At 42.9% G+C, this 12,882-nt stretch overlaps 1 protein-coding gene across 1 annotated transcript in view; it reads right to left on the bottom strand.

The window, feature by feature from the left end:
• dnah5 (dynein, axonemal, heavy chain 5) overlaps positions 1-12,882 on the bottom strand; it is a 131,691-nt gene that overhangs the window by 74,682 nt on the left and 44,127 nt on the right. Inside the window, 9 exon segments of the mRNA XM_042107846.1 lie at positions 2,627-2,769; positions 3,198-3,402; positions 3,929-4,105; positions 4,335-4,576; positions 5,179-5,325; positions 8,940-9,093; positions 10,956-11,063; positions 11,789-11,923; positions 12,763-12,882. The exon segment at positions 12,763-12,882 is cut by the window's right edge and continues 75 nt beyond it. Of these exon segments, the coding sequence (XP_041963780.1) occupies positions 2,627-2,769; positions 3,198-3,402; positions 3,929-4,105; positions 4,335-4,576; positions 5,179-5,325; positions 8,940-9,093; positions 10,956-11,063; positions 11,789-11,923; positions 12,763-12,882 (1,431 nt within the window).

The following is a 12,882-nucleotide window of genomic DNA, read 5'->3' as shown; positions in this document are numbered from 1 at the left end:
GAGAGGGGTCTGAGCTACACCAATCAGAGTTTAAAGGAATATGTCAACCTTTTGGGAAATGTGTTTAGTGGCCGTATACCCCAGAGTAAAATAAGAGGATAAATGCCCTTCTCTTCTCTGTGCCAGGGTATCTGCATATTTTTCAAGTGCAAATTTAAAGACTTTTAAGACCTTTTCAAGACATCTAAATGGAAAAAATAAGACTATACCATGCCAAAAAAGATAAATATGACAACATAAAACTGTTTTATGCAATGTTTTATTTTACTAACTTTAACACCTTTCCCATTTTGGATGTCTACAGAAGTTACCAAATATAGGGACTGACTGTTCTTCACCTGTGTCTGTAGTAGCCTAGACTACTTGCCAAAGACATGTGTACTGGACTGGATTCTCACTATTTTTTTTCAAAGATAGACTAAAGCTATTTAAATATTTAATTCTATATATCTATATCTAGATTTTATTCTATATAACGCATTTACAGATGTGTTTTTTCTTCTTCTATGTAGCCAGTCACCGACATTCAAAAAAACAGAATATGCGGTTTGCAAAGTACTGGGAAAGGCTGACAAACAAGCCTATTCACTTCCCTGTTGGGTAGGCTAGGCCAGCAACACACGCTGGAGAGATGCAAATAGATTAACTTAACGCGTTTTCTTTTTCTGTCAGTCCGTGGTTCCTTCATAAATTGTGCAGCAAATTATCAGACGAGTGAAAGAAGCACCGGGCATAATTTGACCAGCAGTCTCCACTTCCATGGTTTAAGAAACGGTATGCTGCTAAAAGATTGACATTTTGATTAAAGCAGTTATTTAGTGCATTACACCTTTGGTTGGCAAGCTTGGACTTGGGGATGCTTTGGTGTTGAAGATGCTTTGGGGTTGAAGATGTTGACTGGAAGTTGTTTCGTATTTTTGCCCCTGAAGTGGGGAAAAAACAATTAGCTAATTGGTTGATATGGGTGTGTGTGATTGTGACAATAATAGGCAGAGAATGACATTGACCATTTTCTATATCTCCTGTTGCTAAGTCACTTTTCAAGTCCAGGCCTGTCTGAAGAAATTATATTTCGCCTGCTTAATTAGAGGCACTCAGCGGCAACTCAACCTAAGCAGGGGGTGTAGTGGTAAAATAAGAGGTGAGTACACTATCAGTTCTGTGATCACGGTAAGGTGGACTGCGGTAGCGGGTTTTAAAAAAAGGCATTCAGAACATGTTTAATGAAGGTGGAGGGCAGAGGCACAGTATTGTCCAGGTGCATCGTAGGCTATAAATGCCCTCCGATGGCTGCAGATAATTGCAGTTTAACAATAAACAGAAATTCTAATCTGAAGTACCTGTCTAGTTTTATTCCATAAATATATTGTTTTTAGAGGTTCCATGTAGTGGCTGTTGACATGAATCAAACATGTTCTGAATGCCTTTTTTAAAAACCCGCTACCGCAGTCCACCTTACCGTGATCACAGAATTACCACTACAGTAGGCCTACACCCCTGCTTAGGTTGAGCTGCCGCTGAATGCCTCACATTGAGCGGGTGACATCTGATTTCTCCTGAAAGGCCTGCACTTGAAAATTGACATAGCAACAGGAGATTAAAAGAAATAGTCACTTATTATTGTCACAATCACACACCCCCATATCAACCAATAAGCCAATTATTTTTCCCCATTGCAGGGGCAAAAATAATGAACAACTTCCAATCAACATCTTCAACACCACAGCTTCCTCAAGCCCAATCTTGCCAACCAAAGCTGTAATGCACTCTAAAATAACTGCTTTAATGAAAAAGTCAATCCCTTAGGTTCAGGGATGTAGTGGAGGCTAAACGCAAATACATTCAGTTTATCCACCTCTGAAATTTGGAGAGACAGGCATATTTTTTCTTACCGTTTTCCCACCTTTAGTGATACCCGTGAAAAACATCTTCACTCTGCAACCACTACACTTCCTCCAGTAGCCTTCTACGTCTTGATTTACAGAATGCAGATGACACCCGCACAGAACAAAAAAACTTCCCACAAAAGGTACACTGGTCACTTAGAAAATTGTGGTTAAAAAAATACACGAAACCGGGTGGAGACATTTTATTCGCTCGTCGGTCCCGTACAAAAATGAATACCTCCCTTTCAAAAATTCAAGACATTCCAGAAAATGTAAGACTTATTTAGGCCTTAAAAACCGAAAGTTGTATTTAAGACTTTTTAAGGATCCGCAAGGACCCTGCTGGGCATGTAATAACCCAGTTTGACACCATTAGCCTAGTTTAGCATAATTCACTGCAAGTGGGTTATTCCAGTTAACCAATTGCACACACAAAGAAGAAGAGAAGGGTATATTAATGAGCTAATTTCCCAACAAGTATCCTGAAGAATTTTACATTAAGGACTTACTCTCTGTTAATTTTCAACTGTGTATTGGAGCTGTATTGGAGCTGCTGAATATATCCTGATATAACTACACGTTCCATCTTTGATAGTTATTATTAAGATATTCAGGTATGTTTTACTAAATAAAAATGTACTGTATTTACATGCAAATTAGGTGCCATTGATCGCAGTGTTCCTATTAGGGTCCTAATGCCTCACTGATTAAGTGTGTTAGTGTGCGTGGCAGCTACCCACTTTGCCCTGTCTGGCAATGGTCTGGATGAGGAAGTCTGTGCGGACGTTGTCCACATTGGGTACCAGGATGGAGCCGTATTCTGGGGTGCTGTCAGTAGGGTAAATGTACTCCTCCACACGAGTGTTCCAGTGCACCCACTGACCTGGGGACAGAACACACACACACACACACGCACGCACGCACGTGCACGCGTGCGAACGTACATACATGCATACACACACACACACACACACACACACATTTTGTGAAAAAATATACATTAAACTTGCGTATCTAAACTATTCCATTATAACTATATGTTCTCCTTCAGTGCCTTCTTTCCCTTGTGGCTATGGTGGTGCAGTGGTTCACATCACTGTCTCCTGTACTCTATCTTAATGTCCCCCCCCCCCGTCTCTAAGACACTGCTTGGACCCCCGTACTTGCTGATCCACGGCTATATTTCAATTTTCATTTGATCAGCTGAAGAGCAGCATCAGGTAGTTGTGAGAGCATCAGGTGGACAGTTTGTCTGCGTGTGTGCGTGTGTGTGCGCGTGTGTATGTGCGCATGTGTGTCTGTGAGACTCACCATCTGCAGCCACGTGGAAGTCAAACATGGTGTCCTCGCTGTGGGATGGGATATCCGGCAGGTCCAGGTGGATGCTGTCATGGTAACGGAGCCAGTGCTCCATCTTCCTTCTATCCTCGAGCTCCAGCAGCGCCCCGACGCTCCACATGAACGAGAACACGTACAGGCGCTCCAGGTGCTTCTGAGACACCTCACTGCCCTGCTCCTACACACACACACACACACACACACACACACACACACACACACACACATGCACATACACATACATAAATACACACACACGCACATTATGTACACATTAAATACACATTAAGTAATCAATATATATATATATATATATATATATGATATGGACATATAGTGCATATTACAGTACATATAGTACTGTATGTTAAAACATATCACACATATAAAACAAAATATAAAATACTGTATAAAACTCACAAAAACACACAAATCATTGGCTGGTAAACTGAACATAGATGGTATGTGTATAGTGTATAGGGGTATTTAGGGATATATAAATGTATACATATAAACTGCATTTATGTCAGTGTGTGTGTGTTTGTGTTCTGTATATGTGCATGTTCTTCATATGTGTGTTTTTTGTGTGTGTGTGTGTGTGTTTCTGTGTTTTCTATGTGTGTGCGTGTGTTTCTGTGTTTTCTGTGTGTGTGTTTCTGTGTTTTCTGTGTGTGTGTGTGTGTGTGTGTGTGTGTGTATTGTACCTTGGGGGGTATGAGTCCCTGCAGCATGTTGATGCTCTGCATGATGATGAAGGCCTCCAGCATGTCCATCTTGAAGTGCAGAGCCTGCATGGAGTAGCGGTAGAGCTTCTCAAACGAGCTGGAGAACAGCTCCCGCAGAACCTCCGCCTCCTGGGACGAGCGCCGCTTCAACCAGCCCTGCAGGGACCAGAACAGACACATTACACACACACACACACACACACACACACACACACACACACACACACACACACACACACACACACACACTAACATAACAGTACCTCAGGCTCCTGGGCTGAGCAATGCTTCAGCCCGCCCTGAAGGAACAACAACACAGACCCACAGACACAGACACACACACACAGACACACACACACATTACAAGCTCAGAAGTGGCCCTGACCTCCAGTATAGGGTCCCAGCTGAGCACTGAAGAGCTCATGAACACCATGCCGTTTCGGGAGACAGTGGCAGGGGACGCATTGTCGATGTTGTGGGGCTCAAACACAATCTTGCAGTTGGTTGCCATGGGGATCCTGTCACCGTTGGCAAGTGTCAGTGTCCTGTTGTCGTCCAGAACCGAGTTCAGGTTCTCGATCCAGATGGCGTCCACGGGACCATCCAGGACGATCCAGATGTTTTCACCTGAGGAGAGCAGAAAGGTGATGGAAACACTTCTGACTGTGTGCAGGTGGATGCAAAAACTACAAACACGGGGCAGTACTAGTGTAGTGGCTAAAGGGTAGGCTAGCATGCAGTGTGTGTGTGTGTGTGTGTGTGTGTGTGTGTGTGTGTGTGTGTGTGTGTGTGTGTGTGTGTGTGTGTGTGAGAGAGTGAGAGTGCTAGAGGCACTACTATGATCACATCAAAATCACTATTTTTAAAACACCAAGAAGGCTCGACACAACATGGAACATTGCTCGTAAGTATTACCAGGGTCTCTACACATGAACTCGAGCATTGAGAACATTGTTTGCGTACACAGAGTTGACTAAAAACAGCCTTTTTAGTGTTTTAAAAATAGCGCTCCCCCACCAGCACTCCCATTCAAAAGGCCATTTGACCCGAAAACAAAAATACCCTAGGTTGCATTTTGGTGAGAGTTTCGCTTTGTACAGTATGTGATGAAATTGAGAATTGAAACAATGAATAAAATCCCATCTAGGTCATCATCATCATCATTACACACACGCACACACAAGCACACACACACACACACACACACACACACACACACACACACAGACCTTTTTTAGCTCTCAGTGTTTTCCTCCACAGTGTGGAGAAGATGCCGTCTGTCCAGTCATTGGTGGCCACGTCCAATCGGCCAAACATCTGAGGAGCAGTGATCGCTTTGGGGTTCATCCGCATCTCTCTGTGGGGCTGGCCACAGTCTGCAGTTACACACACACACACACACACACACACACACACACACACACACACACACACACACAAACACACACACACATACACACACTCACACACACACACACACACACACAAACACACAAACACACACACACAGATCATCATCATCATCAAAAGCACTACACACACAACCACAAAACATCAAAGACAAGATTAAACAACATGGACCATGTTATTATCTAAAATGACTTTATAATTGACCGTTTTCACATTGGACAGCAGTGCTAATGGCATAAGCTCTGGAATGGGACAGAGTTGTTAATGAGCTGCGTTCTGGGACTAAATAGACTTGCTAATGAGCTCTGGGATTGGACAGAGGTGATAACGAGAGGAGCTCTGGGATTGGACAGAGGTAATAACGAGAGGAGCTCTGGGATTGGACGGCAGGGGTAATGAGAGGGGTAATAATTATGACCGCCGCGCAGCGAAGCGGCGGTCATATAGGTTTAGTCAGATTTTTTTTTTTTTTTTCTTTTTTTTTTTCTTTTTCGCATGCCAAAATTTCCGTCAATGAGTCCCGGGACACTGAAAGACCGGGGTACACGAAACTTGGTGGGCATGTAACCCCACATGGATAGCATGGAACCATCGTTTTTCGTTTTGATCTGTAGCCCCCCCGCTGGACTGGACCCCCCGAAAGGAGGGTAGGGCAGACACAGTTTTCTGTGAATATCTCGAAAACCGTAGGGTTTAGGAGGACCATTTTTTTTTGTATGTTGATCTCAAGGGGCCATGTCAACCCATTCCATAACCACTCATTTCATGTATAGCGCCACCTAGTTAAACACAAAAAAGTAAAAATGAGGTGTTGTAATTGAAGGTATCTGTGACCTAACATAGTCAAAACTGCACGAAATTGGAAGTGTAGGATCATTATGACACCCTCTGTATGCACGCCAAGTTTCGTGGAATTCCGTTCATGGGGGGCCACACAATAAATTAATTTATGTTACTATACACCAACTGGCCTGTAGGTGGCCGGAGACAGTTTTCTGTGAATATCTCGAGAACTGTAGGGCCTAGGAGGTCCACCTTTTTTATGTATGTTGGTCTTAAGGGGGCATGTCAACCCATCCCATTACCACTTATTTCATGTATAGCGCCACCTAGTTAAAAATTAAAAAGCAAAAAATTAGGTGTTTTCATCTCAATATCTCTGGCTGACAAGGTCAAAACTGCACGAAATTAAAAGTGTAGGATCATTATGACACCCTCTGAATGCATGCCAAGTTTTGTGTACTTTCGTTCATGGGGGGCCTTACAATAAAATAATTTATGTGTACATTTAGTGACGTACACCAACAAGGATTCCCGGGACACTGAAAGACCGGGGTACACAAAACTTGGTGGGCATGTACCCCCACATGGATAGCATGGAACCGTCATTTTTCGTTTTCATCTGCAGCCCCCCCGCTGGACTGGACCCCCCGAAAGGAGGGTAGGGCAGACACAGTTCTCTGTGAATCTTTTATGGTATGTTGGTCTCAAGGGCCCACATCAACCTGGCTCATTATCACTCATTTGTGATTTGCCCCCCCCCCCGGTAAAAAATGAAAATCAGTAGGATTAAAAGAAAGCCAAAATAAATATTCATCATCATCATCATGGCTGCATTTTCAGTATTGGCGAGAAGTAGTCGTTTGTCCACTAGATGGCGCATCGTTGCAGTGAGACGTAATTTTGTTGGAAGTTAAAAGTGGGTTGGAAAAAACAATGGACTCTTCATTCAAGGACTGTAATTTACCGCAGCGAACATCTAATAAGGATAGGACGATGTTCACATGAAGTGTAATTCCCATTTCTTCTTGAAGCCGAAATAAATCTGAGGATGTTTATCGGACATGCTTGGTTTTTACTGCAGATACGTTAATCTTGTAATATCAATAAGGACCTAGGTAATGTTACCGTTAGCGTTGGTTGAGTGATGGAGGCATTTGATTTATTGCATTTGTAGAAAACTATACATGCGGTTATACCAAGCAAATGTATAGCAGCACTGTTTGTATCTTTCGACTGTCATTTATTGCACGTGCTACAAAATCATTCTGTGCAATGGAAGATTTACCAACGTTACACCGGTCTGATACAGTTTTGCCTATACATGTGTGAGACTGAGACGCCTGTTTATTTTGTTTTAAGTGCATGCAGGGTGTGAGAGGGGAATCGATGTGCTTTGATTACAGCTTGGTAGTTGTAGTCTGTGAAATGAAAAAGCACGTGTGTGTGAAGTATCTAAACAATGACACCTTCATTTCATTATGGCTGCTTTAGCAAAACACCTTAAGCTACTGTGTAGTGGGTCCCATTTAGAAGTGGCTACTTCATTCGCGCTTTCCTTGACTCATGGAGCTGCGTGAATGTTATTACAACTTTTCGCCACGATATGACAGTTTAAGTCCGCTTGATACTGTAAGGCGTAAGCCATTGGTTTCCAAAGGAGATTTTATTTGTGTCGCCAGCATAGCCTATTGACAATTTATGTTGTAAATAGGCCTACCTTATAATCCTACCTGTAGCTTAGGGAAGCTTTCTATTAGGATCTAGTTTGTTAGTTACCGTTTTGTCATAACTCCCTGATGCATTTTTGCATTTAGAATAGCCAGAGCGTGTATATCTCAATCGGAAAATTAAACAATATCGGGTGCCTATGGACTAGGCTGGGTGAACCCAGCCTGATCTGCCCGCTATTTATTTTTTGATTTCTTAAAAGATTGAGCTTGGTCTGATGAAAGCCAGACTAGCCATGGACCTCAGTTAAACAATGCAAGGGAACATGAATCAGCCTATATTTGCACTAACAATAACGGACAAAAGCTCTTCAACTTTGGCCCGTTAAAATGTGTATGAACAGTCTAGCGACGCATTTCATCAAGGCCCATTTGGACATGTCAGTTATTTGCACCACTGGTTAGATGTAAAACAGCATTTCGTTTCAGACTAGGCTACTGTTACTTAATTTGTGCATTAACAATAACGTTTCAGACTACTGTTACTTAATTTGTGCATTGACAATAAAGTATTACATGAACTAAAGATGACTAAAATCTTATGTAGAAGAAGAAACATTCACAAAAAATCCATCCATCCAAAAATGCCCTTTGTTTTTGATAGCTGTTGAAAACGGCATGGAACTGACAGAGATGTTTTTGTTTAAAAATACATAAAAAATAAATAAATAAATAACATTATGCTGATACCTTTTGCTTTTCCCAAATACAATGTAGCCTACAGGTGTAAGTGACCTTTCATCAATCCAGTTGCAATGGATGAACTGTGATGAACTGCCCTACTTGTGATTGTTTAGAGATTTTAAAGGTTTTATAACAATTCTACATCTTCTTTGGCTATTCTACAATCTATTCACCTTTTCAGCACCAGTAGGGTACTTTCTGTGCAGCCGCACACACACACTCAGGAATGCCAAACAAGCATACACAAAAGTTTCAAGAGTGGGGGATGGAGTAAAATATGGAGACAAATTGAAGTGTGATTTATTTTCGCGGAACGGATGTACAGGACTGAGCGGCGGTCATATTTTGTACCGCTATGCGGTACATCTAGTTTCATTGTGACTAACCACTCATGGCCCTCATTAGGGTGTGGATGCAGGTGGTCTTTCCGGCTCCACTGGGTCCTAGTGCCATCATCCCGTGTCGGACCAACTGGGTCTCAAACAGCTGGATCACCTTCAACTTCCACGGAGGATGACTGATAAGACCAGCCTCAGCCACCTGTAGGAAAGACCAACACACCAGGAGTAAGTCACCAGACCAGCTTCAGCCACCTGTAGGAAAGACTAGTGCTAAACCACGTACTTAGACAAGATACAGACACTTCAAATGGTCCCCAGTTAAGGGGTTCTAGTTAATGGACTGAATTTAGCTCTCTACTGTAGATTGGTCACTCTTAGCTTCTTAGAGAACTCCTCAGCATACCAGAGCAGGTCCATGGCCTAAATAAAGAATAACTTCCTGTCCCACTGTGCGGATTGTTGAGATAACAATTTCATCAAGTGTCCCAACATTCTTCTAGAGCAGACATGTCAAAGTCAAGGCCCGCGGGCCGGATCCGGCCCCTGAATGAATTATCTAAGTTCATGAAAGTTCATGAACTCGTTCATATTTTGAGCGAACGTGAACTGAACGTACTGTATTACTATTGCCTGATGAACGTTACTGTGAACTCGTTCATTCTGGTGTCTGTGAACGGCACGCTCTTTCAGTTTAACTTCGTTGAATAGGGTGTCAGATTTCTACAGAGCCTTCCACGTGAAAACCCGGCTAAAACACACCGTAAAAAGGCCTTAATATGGCACCATGCAGGTCACCATTTGTCAAACTATGGGCCGCGGTCCGCAATGTGGACAATGGTCTGCAGAGTGAAATTATTCCCGGGTCATCGTCTGATAATTTGCTGCGCAATTGATCAAGGAGCCGCGGACAGAAAAAGAAAACAAACATTTCTGCAATTAGTAGGAAATACTTGTTTGGTGTCATCAAACATAGAGGCATAGAATTAAGTCGTGGTATGAGCGTTTATTCAATGCATGCGTGTGCACATTGGTAGCAAAGCTAAGCTTCAACCTATTGGAAGGCTATTTAATTATGAAACGACATTTAATAGAACGACGTGGATTTATGCAACTTCCATAAAAAACAGAGCACAGACTATATAAAACACTGTTTGGCATTAAGTATTAAAGTCAGCCAAAAGCTATTAATTAGTCTTAGTTAAAGATCTCCAGATCAGTGATTTACGCATTATCTGATCCGCCATTTGCCATTCACAAAAGCTGGTATTGTGTTTCCTGAATCCTTACATTCAGGCATTCAAATTGAATGTAATTAAATAGCATATAAATATTCTATCAGTGTATGATGCTTGCATGAGGGAAACATCCCAAAACAACGGCACCCATATAACTGCTGTTGTTTTGAGAAGTATTTCTCATGCAAGCATCATGCAACAATGCAAAAACAATGAAACTATTGTAGGCCTAATTATATTTTACATTAGTAAAGCAGTACTCTGATGTGCATGTTTTCACAAACTTTTGTGAACAATCTTAGCACTTTAAACATTGACTGTTTTGAAGTGCATGTATAGCAATATAGTATAAAAATGATAATAATTGTGATATCATTATGATAATTTGATGGGGGGTGGGAGGAGGGGTTCATGGGTTCATGTAGGTGGGCTCTATGACCCCAAAGTATGCCTTGACTGAGCCTCAGGTCAAAGAAGTTTGAGAAAGGCTGATGTAGATGACAAAGCAGCAAGGAGGCATCGTATGATCATTTAAACAAGTTTTATGACAAGGTCGGTGAGGATGGGAAAAATCGTACATTTCTGTGCAAACTTTGCCCGCACTTCAGTCACAGTCATTATTCATTTAATCATTAAATAAAATAAAGTACACGTCTTGGTTCAATAGGTTACGTGCAGTCATTTTAATATGTTTTAATAAACATTGAACCAATCCGGCCCTCGGCTTGTAGCAAATTTGTTTTTTTGGCCTTCTAATGTATTTGACTTTGACATCCCTGTTTTAGAGCTCACAACATTGTAGGATTTATTTCTAGCCAGTTCGAACCTGTTTATCAATGGCTGCCTCCAAGTCTGGGTAGCCTGCTTTATCCAGCTGAATCCCAGGGAACAGGTCCTCTATCAGGCTCAAGAACAGAGGCTCGTCCTCATCAATCTGCCACAAAAACATAGACACACACAATGGGGCATCAGAGGCAATGACACAGCAATCATCCATCTCACACACACAGCCAGACAGATAAAACAAAATAACACATGGACGCTGAGGGACTATCATTCACACACACACACACACACACACACACATACATACACAGACACACACACACACACACATACATACACAGACACACACACACACTCACACTCAGTAACCTTGCAACTAAATCTAGCCCTGTCATGCACGCAAAGAAATTGGATGACATTGGAATTGATACGTCCAATTATGAGCTCATCAATCATTAATTACACACCCATACCCAACCACCCACCGCCACACAAACATACCTACACACACACACACACACTCACAGACACACACACACACACACACACACACACACACACTCACACACATACACACACACACACACACACACACAAAGCACGCACACCGTAGCACTCAAGGGATCGAAGCTTTAAAAGAAACAGACACACAAAACACTCGGTGACTTTCCGATCACTGTCACAGTGGACACAAGGCTAACACACACAGACACACACACAGACACACAGAGCACATGGTGACATTGCACCCTAAATGGCCACCTAGTGTTCTTTAAACTGAACAATGACCGAGCCGTCCCCTGCTTCAGTGAGCAGACGTGAAGGAAGGGTCAGGGTGGCGGGGAGCAGTCCGGTACGGTCCACTGGACTCACCAGCTTGGACAGGTTCATGTCCCTCAGGACTCGCATCACAATGGTGGACTCCGTGTCGTTAGGATTGGCTCGCTTGGCTGCCCCAAGGGTCCGCAGGACAGACAGGATGTTCCTCAGGCCAAAGTCATAATGGACCTGTGTATGAACAGCACACACACACACACACACACACACACACACATACACACACACACACACACACACAGAAATAAAAATATATTTACAAAATCTATTTCAGAGCAGGCTTCAGAGACCCCTCCATCTCCCTGGAGACAGCAGAAGCATGTTTCATTTCTGAAACTGAGCTCTCCACACAGAGCCTCTGCTCATAAAGCGTGTGTGTTTGTGTGTGTGTGTGTGAGTGTGTAAGTGTGTGTGTGTGAGTGTGTAAGTGTGTGTGTGTGTGTGTGTGTGTGTGTGTGTGTGTGTGTGTGTGTGTGTGTGTGCAGGTGTGTGTATGAGTGAGTGCACCCAACATTACAAGGGTGTAATGATGCATATGTGTGTGTTCTTGTGTGAGTGCACTTGACAACATGAGAGAGCATGTGTGTGTGTGTGTGTGTGTGTGTGTGTGTGTGTGTGTGTGTGTGTGTGCGTGTGTGTGTATGAGTGAGAGCACCTGACATTACAAGAGTGTAAGGATGCATATGTCAAAGCTCAATGTTAACTTATAAGTGGTTGAAAGTGTTTGCCAGCTTGGAAACCAGGCATTACTGTAGGTGTTGGTTGCCAAAGCCGACCAAATCTGGTTGCCACTGGTTGCAACAATTTGGTAGTCAAGGGCAACCAAGCAACCATTAATGTCGAGCCCTGCATATGTGTGTGTTCCTGTGTGAGTGCACTTGACAACATGAGAGAGCGTGTGTGTGTGTGTGTGTGTGTGTGTGTGTGTGTGTGTGTGTGTGTGTGTGTGTGTGTGTGTGTGTGTGTGTGTGTGTGTGTGTGTGTGTGTGTGGGTATGTGTGTGAGGGCACCTGTTTGGAGAGCTGCTCCTCACACAGCTTGTAGAGGGTGAAGAACTTGCGGGCCAGCTCAATGTTGTCGATGAACCCACAGCTGGCCAGTTTCACTCGAATAATGATCTGCCGGTCCGG

The sequence above is a fragment of the Alosa sapidissima genome, chromosome 10, assembly GCF_018492685.1.
Source record: "Alosa sapidissima isolate fAloSap1 chromosome 10, fAloSap1.pri, whole genome shotgun sequence".
Classification (NCBI taxonomy): domain Eukaryota; kingdom Metazoa; phylum Chordata; class Actinopteri; order Clupeiformes; family Clupeidae; genus Alosa; species Alosa sapidissima.
Note: the sequence above shows the minus strand (reverse complement) of the source record. Positions and strands in the feature narration are given on the sequence as shown.